This window comes from Phalaenopsis equestris, unplaced genomic scaffold (assembly GCF_001263595.1).
Source record: "Phalaenopsis equestris unplaced genomic scaffold, ASM126359v1 Scaffold208424, whole genome shotgun sequence".
Classification (NCBI taxonomy): Eukaryota; Viridiplantae; Streptophyta; class Magnoliopsida; order Asparagales; family Orchidaceae; genus Phalaenopsis; species Phalaenopsis equestris.
Window position 1 is genome coordinate 9,467 of NW_018227676.1, and position 19,210 is coordinate 28,676.

Below are 19,210 nucleotides of genomic sequence, written 5' to 3' on the forward strand. Positions count from 1 at the left end.
TACTTTCAAGTTCATTCGATCCGATCTTGTTTCGGACATATGCTCTTGAGCTACCACACAAAAGTTACCTTGTGAATGTTCTCCACTATTTTTTTAAATAATTTTTTTATCATATTCTTCTTCCTTTTCCACTTACCTCTTTTTCAAATCATTTTCATGATTCACAAGAGATTTGTTTTGTAAAAGATAATATGTGTTTTTAAATATATTTTATTTATTTTATATTTTCTTTCCAATTCGCATCAATCCAAATCTGTGGGGTTCCATTCACAACAGTCCAAATTCCAAAGCAACTCCGTGTCGCGGGACAACACAATGAAAAATTAGTACATCAAGACTTCTTATGCAGAGTTGCTTGCAGAGTCAAATCTAGAGCTGATACGTGGAAAGTCGGGGCCTACTTCTATAAAAAATAAAAAAAATGAAAACTTGCGACCCGACCTGATTTTGTTATAAGAATATTCCCTTCGCGTTACTCTGAATATTTTTCTTGTAATTGATGTGTTATTGAATTGATTTTGAGATATTATTATTCTTTAAACAATAATACAAAGAACACATGAATAACACGAAAAATATTTCTTCAATAACAGAACAATAACACATGAATAACACACCAATAACACATTAAAAATGCGGGACTCGGCTTGACCGTATTATAGAAATATTCGCGTTATTCTGAATATTTTTCGCGTTATTATGTGTTATTGGCATGTTTTGAGGTTTTATTCATGAATAACACACCAATAACACATTAAAAATACGAAAAATATTCACTGACATGAATAACCCATCAATAACATACCAATAACATAAGAATAACGCGAAAATATTCAGAATAATATTAATCGGCCCGATCTTATTTTCATTTTTCATGCGGTGCACAAACTTTTCATGTGCTCATGTATCATGTAGAAAGGGAGAAATTATTCCTTACTCGGAAAAAAGACTCCCCAAACAGCTCTTCGCCTCGAAATATTATTGCATATGGACATCGCATGCAGAGATGCATGCAGTGTCCGATTTATATCATAGATCACGGCGATCTACGATGAGGATCTAATCAATTTTTTTTTTTTAAATAAAAATAAAAAAAATTTGAAGTGCCACCAAAATATATCATCAGTTAGGTGTAGATCGGACATCTCTGCATGCCGGCGGTGTCCTATCCAATAATTTTTCCTTTGGCCTCACACTTCCGGAGATTTTCCAAACCTTCTTTATTCCTCTCCAGCGGTTTGTAGGGCGTTCTTTCGCCGATATCCATCGATAGATTGAAATGGGCTCTTCGAAGACGATAAGGCGGCTCGAGGTGACCACGCCGGTGCCGGCGGACATCGACGTAGCTAACTCGGTGCAGCCGCTGCTCATATCGGAGATTGCCGAAAGCCTTGGCCTCAAGTCCGAGCACTACGATCTCTACGGAAAATACAAAGCCAAGGTGATCTCATTGCTCAAGAGTATTTCCTCAGCTATCGCGTCTTATATTTTTCTCTTGATTTTATGTGTCATGCTATCAGGTGCTTCTCTCTGTCCTCGACGAGCTTGATAGGTCAGCGGATGGTTACTACGTTGTAGTCGGGGGTATCACTCCGACGCCCCTCGGCGAGGGGAAATCAACAACAACCGTTGGGCTCTGCCAAGCTCTAGGTGCTTTCCTTGATAAGAAGGCAAGTTTAGAAACTTTTCAGTTGGCACAATGTAAAATTAGAGCCGTCTTATTTTAAAATTTATATTTTAGAATGCACTATTTTCAAGTTGGTGATGAAATACTGTCTTTAAGTTCAAATTACCTTCTGTGGTCTCTATCAGATAGTGAGACATGCGTGTTTGCAATTTCTCTCTCTGCATTCTCATTATTTCTCATATTTTTGTGGTGTTTGGCTACAAGCAGGATTTAGCGTTGGTAGAATTTAGTAAATCCCTAAATCTTAGATCTGTTAAATTCATTCTTTCGCTGGATTTATTAAATCTGGATTTAAGCTGAACCGAAGGGAAAATTTGGATCTTAAATACCGAATTTCATAAATCCATTGAAATTGCGTATTTTTATGTTTCACCAAATTTCATAAATCCGGCAATAAACCTTATCAATAGGCGCTACCAAACATATTTTGATCTTAAGTCATAAAAAAAGAAGATTTCGGGGTTAAGCTGAGCCAATTAATTTAACTATCATGTCTGGCATGTGCTCCTAACTACCCCACCTTGAATCCTCCATGTTAAATTCAAGATCCATTATGAAATGTCCACTAACAATATTGATGAGTTTAATAAAAGCACTCTTTATGTAGAAAATATTGGTTTGTCACTTTTGATTTTGTTTCCAAAAGTTGATGACAACTTCAAAGATATGCTTATGCATGGAAGAGTCTCTTTTCAGGGTGGGATCCATTTTATTGAGGATGTTCAGCAGCATTGAAAGAGTATTATAAGATGTCTGGTAAGCACTTGAGTTGAAAAGAAATATAATTTTTTTCTGAAATTTTGTTTCATGGAAATGTATAACTAACACTAAAATTGGGATTTTAAACGCCTTAAGGTGCAATTGTAGTAATAAAAGATATTAGAAGAAAAGGACTTTACTCAATAAAAGGAACTAATATAAACAGATATTTTGGAAATGGTTTTAAAATAAGGTTGAATTGTGCATTGAAGGCTTGGGCGTGTGAGTAAATGTGATTTGAACTAACTCTGTAAATAAAGATTATGAGGTGATGATCAGAGAATTGAACCATTTACAAAGTATTTGTTTTTCGCAAGGCATTTAAAGTTTTGTGTTAGAATCATCTAATTAAAAGCACTCTTGATTCTGTTCATTTAGATTTATTGGTCGTCCAAGTGCTCAATCTCACTGTGGATGATTGAAGGAGGAATCATTTGGCAAGTGTGCTCTTAAGCTTGTTTTCACTCCATTGGCTCAACACTTGAAGCTCTTTGTGGATCAAATACACCATAGTGAAGAAGACAAGTTTGAGATGTGTGTGGTACCTTCTGCTATTATCCATGTTATGCTCAGTACTTAATCGGGCTTATTCTATTTGTTTTGATAATTTTTGTCCAATCCAGGTGGAGAGCATTGGCAGCCTTTAAAATGGATTTTTAGACATTTGAAAGGATTAGTTCATTTGTGATTAGTTTTTGGAGGAAATAGTGTAATGAAGGTTCCGATGTTGTGTGACTAGGTATGTAGACTCTGACTTTGCAGGAATTTGGACACAAGGAAATCACTTATTGGTTTCATTGTTTGCAATTAATGCGTTCATTGTTTTCGGTACTGCACTAGGTTGCTGGGCAAATCAGCAAAATTCTGTCGCTCTCTCAACAACAGAAGCTGAGTATATGGCAGTCACGGAGGCAAGCAAGTCTATGGTTGCAGATGTTTGATTTAGGAGTTGCAATTGAATCAAAAGAGAATAGAAGTTTTTTGTGATAATGAAGGAGGAATCATTTGACTTGGAATTAGATTTTTTCATAAAAATATCAAGCATCTGGTTGTGAAGCTACACTTTATTAGGAAGATGATATGAAGTGGATTGGTGGTTTAAAAAAAAAAAAGGACTGCCATTCATATATGATTATATAGTCACTTCCATGCAGTAAGTTTCAACATTGATTGAAGAGATTAGCTTGAAGTGTACCTGCGCCTTTCAAGGTTGTTAGTGTTTATGTAGTGTCTGTTCTACCCCGAGTTGCAGAACACATAAGTTTAAGAGAAAATGATGAAAACAGGAAGAAAAAGAGAGCCAAGATTTGTCATGTTTACAATTTCAGATTTCTAGACACCGTTGAGATAGCGAGAAAAAATCCACCTTCAGCAACTTCAACGCTCTGAGATTGTATGTGTTGTGCATCCAAACATCCTTCTCTCACATTAAGTTTCCCATGACACCAAAGAAAAACCAATCTCAATCCATGTTTCCCTTCTTCAACTTTTCTATAAGGCTCAGATTATTATTTGTATGTCAATACAAGAACTATCTGAGCCGCATCATTACCTTGATAATGACAGTCAGTCCTCGACTATTGAGAAATTACAAAGAAAGCATAAAAGCAAAGGTGATGCTTATTTATATCTGTATAAGAAAATAGTGGAGCTAACATAAACTTAATTATCGGCATTGCTGTCTTGCTATTTGTTGTATGTTGAGTCAAAGGTAAAAAAGGGAAAGCTTTTTTTATCGGTGAATATTGGGTTCTTTGATTTTTTTTTTTTAATCTAATGTTCTGTTATATGTGTGGGTTGGTGCTCAAGTGAGATTAATGATAATGTCATAGCTCAATACTTCATTGGCTATACCTTCACCATCATTGTTCGAAAATTGTTATTTATGAATGATCAATGATTGATTGCAAAATAAAGCTTTTTTCTTCACAATGCAGAATATTTTATTCTTCAAAAATATCATTTTGATATAGTTTTCATGTCGAAGTTTGTGAAATTTTGATCCCTGCTGTTGTCTCATACTTAATGATTTATTCCCTACTGCCAATCAAGTTTATTATGCTAAATTGGTTGAGGGTTAGTGGCTGTGCTTCTTTGCTCAAGAGTTCAGAGTCAGAGTCCCCAGACAAAAACTTTATGGAATATTCTATTCCATGACAAATGTGGTTCAATTTTGTGGGAACATATTTTTAGTAAATATGACTCTCTGTTTTTCAGTTTTCTCTCCGGGATTCTACTGGAAATGTGTTTTCTTTTGTAATTGTTACTCTGAGCAATTTGATAAAATTCTTGCTTTCTTGTATTCAAGAAGATTACTTTCCACCATAAAACATTCATGTCCTTGTGAATTTATTTTGATAGATCTTTCGGTTTTCTGTATTCATTTAACATACGTTTATCTTTTTGGAGATCTACATTTTGGTTTTCTTCCTATTAATGTTCTTTGTTTTATTTTTATTATTTGAGTGAATTTATGAGATAAAACTGTCAATTAAATTCAATGTGTTTCTTACCATTGTATGCGTGTGGCTGTTTGTAGGTCAGTATTGTATACTTTAGCTATTAAATTGTTATTTTATTTAAACATTCAATCCTATGGTTGTGGTTTTTTCTTCTCTTAGTTTCGATTGTTTTTTACAAATCTCATCTAGATGTTCAGCTTGTCTTGTAGGTTGTCACTTGCATCCGTCAACCATCTCAAGGTCCAACTTTTGGAATCAAAGGCGGTGCTGCAGGTGGTGGTTATAGCCAAGTGATTCCCATGGATGAGTTCAATCTTCACCTAACAGGTGATATCCATGCCATTACCGCTGCAAACAATCTACTTGCTGCTGCCATTGATGCACGAATTTTTCATGAGGCATCACAGTCTGACAAGGCTCTATTCAATAGGCTTTGCCCACCCAACAAACAAGGCCAGCGGAGTTTTGCTAATGTCATGTTCCGACGTTTAAGGAAACTTGGGATTTCTAAGACAAACCCTGATGATCTTACGCCTGAAGAAGTTAAAAGTTTTGTTAGACTAGACATTGACCCAGATTCTATCACTTGGAGAAGAGTTATGGATATCAATGACCGTTTTTTGAGAAAGATTACTGTCGGACAAGGGCCCGAAGAGAAGGGAATGGTAAGAGAGACTAGCTTTGACATATCAGTGGCTAGTGAGATTATGGCTGTGTTAGCCTTAACGACTTCTCTTTCAGACATGAGGGAAAGATTTGGTAGGATGGTTATTGGAAACAGCAGATCTGGTGAGCCAATCACTGCTGATGACCTTGGGATTGGTGGTGCCCTGACTGTTTTGATGAAGGATGCCATTCATCCAACGCTAATGCAAACCCTGGAAGGAACACCAGTTCTTGTACATGCTGGGCCTTTTGCTAATATAGCTCATGGTAATTCATCGATTGTTGCTGATAAGATTGCCATTAAGTTGGTTGGTAAAGGTGGGTTTGTGATCACAGAAGCAGGTTTTGGTTCTGATATTGGCACTGAAAAGTTTATGAACATAAAATGTCGTTATAGTGGTTTAACGCCTCAGTGTGCCATTATTGTTGCTACGATTAGAGCTCTGAAAATGCACGGCGGTGGCCCAGAGGTCGTTGCAGGGAGGCCGCTTGATCATGCTTACCTAAATGAGAATGTAGCTCTTGTAGAAGCTGGTTGTGTAAATCTTGTTAGACATATCTCAAACACAAAGCTTTATGGTGTGAATGTTGTGGTTGCAATCAACAAGTTTGAAGCAGACACTGATGCTGAGATGAATGCTGTGCGAAATGCTTCTTTGGCAGCTGGTTCTTTTGATGCAGTTGTGTGCACCCATCATGCTCACGGTGGAAAAGGAGCAGTAAGCACACTTTCATTAATAACAAAAGCTTAATTTTTCCACATTATAATCAAACACTTCTGCTTTCTGCTGTTCTGCTAAATAATGTTGTCTCAGCAGTTAGGAATATATTAGTAAATTTCATTTTTGTCTACTCTATCTTTTGTTGTTTATGTGCTAATGTTTTTTTTTCTTTTATATTCTAAACAAAATTTTGTTGTGTATTTGCCCACTTCTATTTCAAACTCGATATAACTGTTGAAATTCATAAGAATTTTTGTGAAAACATTTTACAGCTAGCAACTGATATAATCCTTGCAAAATGCCTTAACTTTGATTCCGATTTATTTTTCTGTATTGCAAGGTGCTATTTTATTATAGTATTTGCACTGAGAATTGTAAATTGGACTCCTTTTTTTCCAGGCTACTACCATTATTTTTTAAATAAGCTACAGACCAACAGTGAAGTTTGGTTCTTGTTTCAGCTTTTTTCTGATGCAATGTAGTTCTGAAAATCGTTAGGTTGACCTTGGGCTTGCAGTTCAGAGAGCATGCGAGAGTCATACACAGCCACTAAAATTTCTTTATCCTCTTGACTTGAGCATTAAAGAGAAGATTGAGGCCATAGCCAAGTCTTATGGTGCTGCTGATGTTGAGTACTCAGAACAGGTACCACCTTTTACTATTTTCGATTGATCAATCAACATCTTCTAGGTTTATATAATATCATCAATTATTTGTTGTCAAGTAGCATTATGCGCAACTATGGAGCTCACCATGTATTGTGAGGTATGTGGTACACATTCATTTATGCACATTCTCATCCACCTATTGGGTTCAGCCTTGGTATTGTTACCGATGCCCTATTGAGTATGGAAGGGTCACGCTTGCATAAGTATGGCTACATTTCCATCAGGCATTTGACTGATATCTAAATATTAATGATTATAATCGTCAAACGAGTGGCAAAAAATCTTGAAATAAAATGGTATCAGAGCTTGATGCTCAAACTGGGACATCTTTAAATTATCGAGAAATTTTTGAAGAAATAAATCAGGAATATAAAAAATATTATGCACTTCGTAAAGAACAAGGAATTATATATAATTGCCCTAAACATAAAATATGTTTATGTACAAAAAAATATTCTTGTGATTTAGATTTTTCTTATGAAACTCAGATTAAAGAAGAAAATAAGTTGAAAAGAAAATTATATTTTAACGATTTTATAGATGACATAGGAAATAAGTTAGATGTTGAATAATGATAAATAACTAATATCTTGAGAACGAATTTAATCGTATTTGTGATTTATTACAGATAAATTTTAAAAATAATCAACTAGAAGTCTTTAGGAAAGAACAAATGTTTCATTATTAAATCTCCTCTAGGAAATTGCAATGAATGGATTGTTATAAGCTATATGATTTTAAAACAACAAATAGAATTAGGATTATATTCTGAAATCATAACTAATGAACAACTCGTTAATTTATGGAACTAAATCAAAATCAATTGGAAAAAAATAAATTATTTAAAAATCTAATTCAAAACAAATACAAAAAACTAGCTCATAATGAAAACACTTCTAATATTACGATTTAGGAATAAGAATAATACAAAATCAACAAATTTTGAATAGCAATATAGCAACAACTGCCATCCTAGTTGAATGTTGTAATTTAGAAAAATTTTATTCTAATCCTGAAATTCTAGGCTGAACAAATATGCAAAGAAATATTCAAGGTTCTATGCAATTAAACGAAGTCATCAATGTTGAAGAACCAACTTATTCTGAAAATGAAATTAAAGACTTAATTAATACTTTGACGGAATATCAATTTATGAAAAATCCAATAAACTATCCTCTGTAGATACTCCAATCTCAAATGAAGTCAGCACTAGTTCTAATCCAATTAACATAAATACTACATCTTATTTTAACCAATTACCTCCCAGTGTTAGTATTAAAAGAATACCAAGTCTGAGATCTACTAACAAATCCAAAAATGATAAAAAACTATCTGATAATATGTCAGAACCTATTAGTAGTTTGGAGTTTATTTAAACATTGATTGCTGTAAAAATACAAGCGAAGTCATAGACAAATGGGTAATTGAAAATAGTTTAGCAATATATAATTATAACTTAAAAGGAGAAGACATGTATAATTATATAGAAAACACATTAACAGAAATAAGTAAAAAATGGTTTTCAGGATTATCTTCTGAACAAAAAAATACTATAAGACAAACATGTGACCCAAATAATCCTGGAAGTTGGCCTAATGAATATGCAAAGTATTTAAAAGGAGAATTCCTAGGATATAAAGTATTAACATTCTCAGACGAACAAAGACGAAAAAAAGGCGTCCCAAGAAGCCAAACAAAAGTTAACATCTTTAAATATATGCAATATTTGCTACTTAAATGAATATAGTTGTGACTATCAAAAAATTTTCTATGATATATTATATGAAGAAAAACACGCATATTTAGATATGTATTTCTACAAACTACCAGAACATATAATATTTTATGGAGTCAAGAATTCAAACAAATATATCATAATGATACCTTTTTAGGAAGTCGAATACACTTTGCCATAGAAAAATTAGCTAAAGCATGTCAACAAGTTGATTGCATAAGAAAAATAAACAATATAAACAATCTCTATGTTGTGAAAAATCCAACTTAATTCCTCAACAATGAGGATGTCCATTACATAACACCTGTGAGTGCTCTGCAAAAAAGAAAAAAAAATTCTTCCGAAAAACAAATAAAAAATATTATAATTCTAATAAGAGAACCTTTAGGAGAAAAGAAAATAATACAAAAACAAACAAATTAAAATAATAAATGATGGATATGTAAACAAGAAGGTCATTATGCAAATAATTGCCCTTCGAAAACTAAATTAAGTAATGTAAAATCTATTTCAATAATAAATCAATCTAATCTCCATAATCTCCAACCTATTTTTGATCTATTTTTGATCTATCAGAAATAGACAGTGACGAAAAACTATACGAATTATTCGACACTGAATAAAATCTAATAGACATTATTTATTATGATCAGGAAATAGATGAATACCTGTATTCTGATTAATGTCAGAAAATCATGAATCTGATATAATTAATGATAATAATATTGAATATGAAAGACATCATATTATCTGAAGAAGTCTACAATAAAATAACGAAAAGAAAATTATCTCTATGAACTAAGCATTGCTTTGAAATGCCAATATTTATTTGGAAAAGAAGTATTCATTACAGTATTCGATAGGTTATCATCCTATAAATATAATTAATACTGAAGGAAGAACACACATTCCTTTATATAATCAACAAATAAAACAGCAAGATTTGCAAAATATAAAGAATCCTGGAAAATATAAACACATTTTCTTTGGAGGAATTCAAATATTAATAAAAGCTTATTTTAGAAAAGGAATAGATAGTCCTATAACAATATGGATTTATGATGACATAATTATTTATTATAAAAAAGACGCTTTATTAGGAGTAATACAAGGTAATTTATGTTATCAAACACTTATGTTTAATCTACATCCTAATTATGCTGTAAATATTAATGATAAACACTTAGACAAATCATTGACACTACGTCATAAATTTGATAAAATAAAGCTAAGAGAAGGAAGCGTTGTATACAACATTACATATCAAATTGCTTATGCATATAGTAATCAACATAATACTATAGCTTTTAAACCCCATAAATATCCCATACATTTAGACCCACTATTCTCTCATATAGGACATTTAATTCAACCTGAAGAAATAAATGAGCTAAAAATAACCCCACCCACTTCAAATCTTTTCCTCGCCGTTGCTGACTCGACGTTGCTGAAAATTCAAGTTTAGGGAGTTGAAGATATCCATAATTAGATTATATTGATAATTGAAATACATTATGTATCCAACAAAGAAGATCACTGTAAATCAATCACTCTAAAAATTTAATAAGAACAAAATCTACCATTTCACGACCAAAAGAATATAATAATAATCAACTATTATTCTCCGAATATTTTATTACTCCTGATAACAAATGTACAATTCTACTTGACACTGGTGCACATAAATCACATATTAACAAAAATCTAATTCCATCAAATTACAAAATTTTTTTATATATTTTAAAACAAAGTCCTTACAATTATGAAGATTATGAAGGACAAGAATATATTTGTACGCACAAATCTAACATACTCTTTGGATTTTGGGATATTAATAATCAAAGAATTGATTTTCAACATTTATTCTTACTCGATGATAAAAAATCAACAAAAATACTAATAGGAATGAATTTTTTACAACAACATACTATTTCATTCAACTACGAAAATGTTGAAATAAATAATAACATTATACAAAGAATTAATGAAATTTCATAGCTATATTAATGTAGAATTATATATTCTCACATATGAACTTATTCCAATTCACGCCTTATGTGATACTGGTAGCGATATAACCGTATGCAAAAAACTAATGATTCCATCACACATACAAACACATAAAGAAAATCTTCTATTAGAAACTTTCAATGGTCTAAAAACCATTAATGAATTTTGGGAAAATCAATTACTCCTAATAGACTTCGCAATTATAAAAATTACAAATTTATGGTGTCTAACAGATGAAGGCCCTGATTTAATTCTACGAAATAATTTCTTCAAAACATTCTCATCATTTATACAAACTCACGAAAAAATCACCCTAATAACACCCTCAAATGACGAATTACAATGCCCATTATTACATTATCCAATAATGCATATAACACCTCATATCTTTCGCAGTCAAGGTGATGATTATCCATTAGATAAAGATATACAAGCGAAATGTCCTCATTTATTCAATCTTGATTCAAAAATATATAAAATAACAAATCCTGAATTAATAAAACTTCGAGAATTTGCGTCATCTTTATTCAATCAATCTTTCTCAGAAAATCCTCTAGAATTTTGGGGAAAAGATGAACCTGTAGCCATTATAGAACCAATTAACTCTAATCTCATTATTCGTGTAAAACTAATGAAATACACCACAAAAGATAAAAATGAATTTCAAACTCAAATACAAGAACTTCTAAAAATGAAATTAATAGAACCAAGTAAAAGTCCAGTCCTCATAGTAGTCCGTCCTCATAGTAGTCCAGCTTTTTTAGTTAGAAATTATGCCAAGCAACTCAGAGGAAAAGTTCGAATGATAATAAATTATTAAAAACTCAATGAAAATACAAAGTTCGATGGATACTTCTTACCTAACAAAAAAGTATTAATAAACCATATTAAAACTGTCAAATGGTTCTCAAAATTGGATTGCAAATCATAGTTTTTGGCAAATTATGATGCATCAAAATAACAAAGAATTTACAGCATTTAGTACGCTGCATGGACATTTAGTACGCCGCATGGAATGTTATGCCATTTGGTCTTAAAAATGACCCACAAATATTTTAAAGAAAAATGGATAATATATTCTCTGAATTCTCTCATTTTTGTTTAATTTATGTAGATGATATGTTAATATTTAGTGAAAACATTACTCAACATCTGAAACATTTAACTCTGTTATCTCAGAAAGCTAAAAAACATGGAATAACATTAAGTAAGAAAAAAACTGTTTTTATCAAAAACACTATAGAATTTTTAGGATTAATTATAGATAAAGGGGGGAGCCATATAATTACAAGATCATATTCTAACAAAAATAGATTATTTTAAAAATATAAACAATCAAAAAGATTTGCAACGATTTTTATGATTCATTAATTATGCAGAAGCTTTTATAAAACACTTAGCAAAATTAAAAGCTCCACTTCAAAAAAAATTAAGAAAAAACCTGGCATGTAATTGGGATGAGAAAGATCAAAAAATTTTACAAGAAATAAAAAAATTATGTAAAAACCTACCAAAACTTCATCTACCAATACTCGGAGATTATTTAATTATAGAAACTGATAGTTCTGAGATTATATGGGGAGCTGTTCTTAAAGCATGAATAAATGAGAAAGACCTCTGCAAATATGACTCAGGTACGTACACTCCCACTGAATAAAATTATCATATTAACGAAAAAGAACTTTTAGCAATCAAAAAGGTTATTAAAAAAATTGAAATATTTCTTAATGAGACATTTTTAATCAGAATTGCTAACAAGACTGCTATATCTTTGATTAAAGGAAAAATTATAGATTCTTTACCAAACAAAAGATTAATTAGATGACAAAACTGGTTTTATGCTTATTCTTTTGAATTAGAATATATAAAAGTAAGTAGAAATGCTTTAGCTGATATCTTATCTCGTGAATTATGCAGGAAATAGATCTGTCATAAGACGAAAATATGGAATTATATGATTCAAACCTTGAAGAAGATATAAAATATAATCCAAACATATCAAGCTATCTCGAAGTATTGGAATCACAGATATGGAAGCTCGAATGTGAAATATCCTATGTTGAAAGAATTATGAAAGAATCTATAAAAATTAGAGATTATCTCAAGAGAGAAATCAAAGAAGATGAATTAATACCTGCGTGTGAATTAAGAAAAATTAGAGATTTCTCTAATCTCAAAAATATAAAAGAAGAATCAATATCTGAAGAGATAAAGGTTCTAAATAAATTAAAAATTAATAGAGAAGCATCAACTTTTTCTAATTATGAACCATCTTATTCAAAAATATTACAAAATAAAGATATAAGTTCCAAAAAGAATTTTACAGAAATATCAAATGAATGACAACAATTTTCTATATATAACGAGAGAATTAATTCTCAGATATATTTTCATATAATTGTAAATTATCAAGTTACTTATATATATGAAAATTCTGACTATGAAATTATAGCTGAATTATATAAATGTGGAATGATAAGAATGATTTATTTAGAAGATGAAAATATTCTCAAAGTACTACCAAAACAAATATCTGATGCAGTAGAAATTTTTCATTCCGTAATTAAGCATTGGAATATATTTATGAAAATATTTCAAACTTATCCTGAAGAAAAAGAAGGAATTATTTTTCTAATTCAAATAGGAATTAGTAGCGAACTATATGTTCCCAAATATAAATCTATTGGAACTCAATTCCAGAGAAATAAAGTTGAAGAATTATATCAAATATGGATTGAGACTAAAAATATTGATATATCTAATATATGGGTTTATCATTGCTCTGAAAATTTATTTATTTATAGTCACTGTAAGCAACCTACTCGAAAAATACATGAAGCTATGTATAAAAAATGACATTCAATTTTAATTAAAAATAATATCAATGCAAGTAAAAAAGTGAAAGAATTATTTTGTCAGAAGCTTCAACTGAAAGAAAGATTACATAAGTGCATGTATTGTCAGAAAAGGGATATAATACAAGAAATACGGAAGAAGCTAGAAACCAAAAGCTTGTGAAAAGATTCTTCAAAATTATTGACTATCTCAATTATTCAAGAAAGCTTGATAGATGGCAAAAATATGGGACCCACTCACGATAGCAAAAATATGACTAGAAAAATGAAGAAAAGCTGAAGTCGTGAATTATTTGAAATGATGAAAGCAGTGACGTCAAACTGCTCAATTATTAGAAAAAAAATCGTCAGTCATGACAACTCAGAGCAACTGAAAGCTCTATATATTAAAGGCTTCTCTCCATTTGGAGGCAGAGCCTTCTGCACTAGTTTTCTATTCCTCTCTTTTCTTTCTGGTGTAAATTAATGTGTGCTAGCCACTGCGACTAAATTACGGACTTCTTCCTCAAGATGTCTATAAGCTTTTATTTTAAGCATGTATGATCTTTTATTTTTCTTTTCTTATGAATGATAATAATATTATGTTTTGTTGTATATTTCTATTCTGGTTACGCTCAGCGTAGGAAACAAATTAAAGCTGCGTTCTGCATCTCTGAAGCAATCATGTAGAGTTGTGGTCTGTATGGATCTATATGATCTTGTTGAGTTTTTATCTTCTTTAGAAAACCACGAAGAGAAACATGATATGAACTGGAGGTGTATGGATCAAACGCTAGAATAAGAATAAATAACTTAATATAATATTTTTATCATAATTAAGAAGGAAGCGTATTGGACCCTCTTGTTTAATATAGTCTGCAAACTAATTGAGGAAGAAGATCTTATTAAAAAATGAATTCTAAAAGAAAGATTCGATAAATATAGAAACAAAATTAAGAAATATACAAGAAAGCTTAGAAAGAATAAAATTAAATATTAATGATTATAATCGTCAAACGAGTGACGAAAAATCTCGAAATAAAATGGTATCAGAGCATTTTGGATTCAACCTGAAGAAATAGAGAAGTTTTTGACGAAATAAATCAATGCATACAGGACATTTAATTCAACCTGAAGAAATAGATGAGCTAAAAATAACCCCACCCACTTCAAATCTTTTACTCGACTTTGCTGAAAATTCAAGTTTAGGGAGTAGAAGATATCCACAATTAGATTATATTGACAATTAGAATAAATTATGTATCCAATCAAGAAGATCACTGGAAATCAATCACCCTAAAAATTTAATAAGAACAAAATCTACCATTTCACGACCAAAAGAATATAATAATAATCAACTATTATTCTCCGAATATTTTATTACTCCTGATAACAAATGTACAATTCTACTTGACACTCGTGCACATAAATCACATATTAACAAAAATCTAATTCCATCAAATTACAAAATTTTTTGGCAATCTCATTTGATTAGGTTGAGTTCTATTCTCCTGACGAAAACATAAGAGGATTTCTTCTTGGATGTAAGTTTAGCTTTCTCTACTTCATGCCCGATGTGCTCAGCAAAGAGTTGTACTACTCAGTTGATTGATTACTTGTCAACTCCAATTATCCTGCCAAGTTCTTGAGCTGCAGCCCAAGAGTACAACATAATGAATTATATCACGGGCTTTAAGCTAGTGCAACATGAGTAATTGCTGGCTCTAAATCTTTGACCTCCATGATTTATTGCTAGAATCTAGTGACAAAACTTTCTATGTCCTCTGACAAGTTCTCAGCCATGCTTAAGAACTCTTCTGTGGATTTTGATCACTAGGGAATTGCTCAATAAAAATGTGCTTGAACTCTTTATAAAAAGTGATAAATTAGTTTGGCAGATTACTGAACTAACGAAGAGCCAATTCTTTCCGCCTTAAAATATAACTGACACTTAATTGCATTGGTGATCTTCAACAAATAAATAATTGATTCAATTGATGCAACATGATTAGCAGGATCTGATCTCCCTTTATAATATTGTAGAGATGAAAATTTAAATTTCTCCCTTTGGTACCATGATTTCTCTTGAAAATGTAGACTCTAATGGTTTCTTCCTCTTTTTTTCTCCCCTTCTCTCCTTCCCGTGATTCGAAGGAGAGGAATCTTCACTGTCTAGAAAATAAGTTTTCACTTGAGCTGGCATAAAATAGCAGAGCTCGCCTTGCTCTTGCTGCCAGTATTGCACCTCTTCAAACCATCAATTTAAAAGAAGAAGGCATTTAAATTCTTGTTGCAACTCTATGCACATGCTCTTATTCTTTCCGAATTCTCAATGTCATTTGCTACTTTCATTCATCTATTGCGTTACACACTTTTTGAGTGCACTTCATGTTAATTGAATTTTTATAAATCTAAGTTTCTTTCACGTGCACAGCTCTTTTTCTACTTTATGGTATGATTCACTCTCACTGCACCTAAAAGGATGTTAAATCCTAAATTTTTAGTGGCCTCACACCATCTAAGAAAGAACCTGTACAAATAAGGGTAAATCGAAATTGAGAAAATGGTTGATGAAAATGGAGATGAGATAGGGAAATTTTATTACTTCTATTTTTTTTTCTCTTTCAGCCTCTTGGATGGCTTTCTGTATTTATAGGTTTGGGTTGACTCCGCTTATGAATGGTTACATAAGTGGCTATACCGAAAGAAGTGCATAAATTAAAAAAAAAATACAGTAAATATTTGTATATTGTGTCATATCTAGTGAAGTCATTAGGTTGTAGTGTGAGTTGATAAAGACATTATGCTTTGCTGAATTAACTTATCAGAAGGATATGCTGTATTGGATCATGTGTATTGTTTGACGAATAGGCTTGCCTAATCAAACTAACTGAACTTTGCTAGATGGCTTTGTTAAGATGTATATGTCGAGTTGCCTTGTCAAATTGATCGAATTGAACTTCTGATTTGTGCTTTTTACGAATATATTTGGACTATTTTGATTGGATCGCGTGTTTCAGGTTGTTTCATACTTTAAAATTGGACTCGAGCCTTTTATAAATATACATGAGATGAAGTTATTAATGCCTGTACTCTACCCTAAAAGTTTATGCAGCTCTTTGGCCATACTTGCTGGCGACATTTCCAGGATCTCTTCAACTTTGCTTGGTTTCATTGTAATGATCTTAGGGATGAGTTGGAAGCCCAAAAATTTCCTTGATTTGACTCTCAAGATGCATTTCATGAGATTTTGGTATATATTATATTTTTTAAGTGCAGCAAATGTCTCCTATAGATCTATTATATGTTATGCCAAAGTTTTGCTTTGAATGACGAGTCTTTGAAGTAGGCTTCAATATTTTTGCCTTTCTAAATTTTGAAAATGCTTTCAATCATGTTTTTGGTAAGTCACTACAACATTCTTGTATCCGCACAACATGACTTTGTAGCAGAACAACCCATTGCTGTTAATGAATGCAATAATTTCATGATCAACATGATGTAGCTTAATTATATCTTGAAAAGTTATGAAGAATGCTTATGATAGTCAACTATTGATTCAACCAAAGTGTCTCATTACAGGAGTGAATTATTGTTCTCAGGACATGTTTGGTTTTGATTTCTGCAGTTGAACCACATCCTCATTTTCCAATTTGCTGTCTGGACCATAATGACATTAAAAATGACATCTTGCAGTTTTTTGACCTTACTGTAGATAGGCTCGTTGAAATGTCATTGTAAGTAGGTAATTTTTAACTTGATCGGTTTGACCTATTGCCAATGTTCAAGCGGTAGTTGGTGATGTTGATGTCAACTAGTGATGTTGATGTCAACTACTAATGTTCATTTTGATGTCAACTACTAATGTTTTGGATGTGGACCAAGCTAATACAAAGAATTTGATCTAAATGTTCAAATGAGTTGTTCACATGAAGGGGGTGATTCAAAGTCATTGTTTGTGATGATGATTTTTTCTACTATCTTGAATGTCTCATGCAAGTTATTCTAAATGGACAACGTGTTCAATGTTTCTTTGACAAGCCTGATTGCTTTAAGGTAGCATGCTTAGGATTGCTTATCAGTTAGAAGATTTATCCCCACCTTGAAGTTGTTGAGTTGTTTCTGAAACATGATGTTATGTCACTGGGGAGTCAACTATAATGAAGTTGAACTTGAGATTATATTGCTGCTCACCCTCTCCATAGGTTATCAAAGTCGACTACACATCCCTGTTTAGGGCAGACTAGAGGCATTAATAACTTCATCTCATGTATAGCTATAAATGGCTTGAGTCCAATTTTAAAGTATGAAACAACCTGAAAGACGTGATCCAATCTAAATAGTCCAAATATATTAGTAAAAAGCACAAATCAGCAGCTCACTTCGATCAATTTGACAAGACAACTCGACATATACATCTTAACAAAGCCATCTATCAAAGTTCAGTTAGTTTGATTAGGAAAAATAATAAATATTACTTAGCCTATTCGTCAAACAATACACATGATCCAATTCAGCGAATCCTTCTGATAAGTTAATTCAGCAAGGCATAATGTCTTTATCAACCTAATGACTTCACTAGATATGACACACCATAGAAATAGTTACGTACTATATCTTTTTTAATTTATGCACTTCTTTCTGTATAGCCACTTATGTAACCATCCATAAGTGGAGTCAACCCAAACCTATACATAGAGAAGGCCATCCAAGAGGTTGCAAGGAGAGAAAAAATAGAAGCAATAAAATTTCCTCATCTCATCTCCATTTTCATCTACCATCTTCTCCATTTGGCTTTTCCTTTCTTCGTACAAGCTCTTTCTTAGATGGTGTGAGGCAATAAAGTCTGTATGAATGTATATGAAGTAAAAGATATAAGTTCATTTATCTTTTCTGATATTTAATAAAACCCTTGGTGAAATTAAATGATAATTACCTTAATATTAGCACATCTTACTAAGTTGACTTGTATTTAATGTCCTGAGAGCACGACTTGATGACTGTATGAACAGGCTGAAAAGCAAATTGAGGTGTATACTAAGCAAGGGTTCTCAGATCTTCCCATATGTATGGCTAAAACCCAGTATTCATTCTCCCACATCCCTGCTAAAAAAGGTGCACCAGAGGGGTTTGTGCTTCCCATTCGCGATGTTAGAGCTAGCAATGGAGCGGGCTTCATCTACCCACTTGTTGGAACAATGAGCACAATGCCAGGGCTTCCAACAAGGCCATGCTTTTTTGACATCGATTTCGACATCACTACTGGTAAAGTACTTGGTCTCTCTTGAGAGTTTGGTTCTGTCCTGTTTCTTCTCAGTCTTGATTGTTGTGGCTATATTGCTGTCTATTTGTGTTGAATAAACTATTGTACACGGCACTGGTTCTCTTGTTCTCTTAATAAAATTGAGAAGTTTTTTTTTTTTTTTGTTTTTATCCATATACCTTCTAGATTTTATATTAAGGCCTCTGATTATTTGAAAATTATTATGTTTTTTTTCACTGACCCGAATTTAACAGATCTGTCTGCCAATTTATGCCTCGTTTAATTGTTTGTTTTATTTAAAAAATCATTTTATCATTTTTCCATTGCTTTGTAACTTTGTTTTATGGCCACTGTTTTTTATTGGTTTAAATACAGTGGACCATAGGATCAATTTTTTTTTTTTT

At 32.0% G+C, this 19,210-nt stretch overlaps 1 protein-coding gene across 1 annotated transcript; it reads left to right on the plus strand.

The window, feature by feature from the left end:
• Nucleotides 1–1,141: 1,141 nt before the first annotated feature.
• LOC110036560 (formate--tetrahydrofolate ligase) lies at nt 1,142–18,967 on the plus strand. Its single transcript, XM_020741028.1, has 5 exons — nt 1,142–1,441; nt 1,521–1,670; nt 5,118–6,293; nt 6,795–6,941; nt 18,556–18,967. The coding sequence occupies exons 1-5, from the start codon at nt 1,280–1,282 to the stop codon at nt 18,829–18,831; spliced, it is 1,911 nt and encodes a 636-aa protein (XP_020596687.1). The 5' UTR covers nt 1,142–1,279; the 3' UTR covers nt 18,832–18,967.
• The last annotated feature ends 243 nt before the right edge of the window (nt 18,968–19,210 follow it).

Excerpts from the sequence above, each read along its gene's own strand:
- LOC110036560 (XM_020741028.1), top strand. The coding sequence starts at position 1,280 with ATGGGCTCTTCGAAGACGATAAGGCGGCTCGAGGTGACCACGCCGGTG. Across the intron at positions 1,442-1,520 it reads ACGGAAAATACAAAGCCAAG|GTGCTTCTCTCTGTCCTCGA; the intron begins GTGATCTCATTG and ends TCATGCTATCAG. Across the intron at positions 1,671-5,117 it reads GTGCTTTCCTTGATAAGAAG|GTTGTCACTTGCATCCGTCA; the intron begins GCAAGTTTAGAA and ends CTTGTCTTGTAG.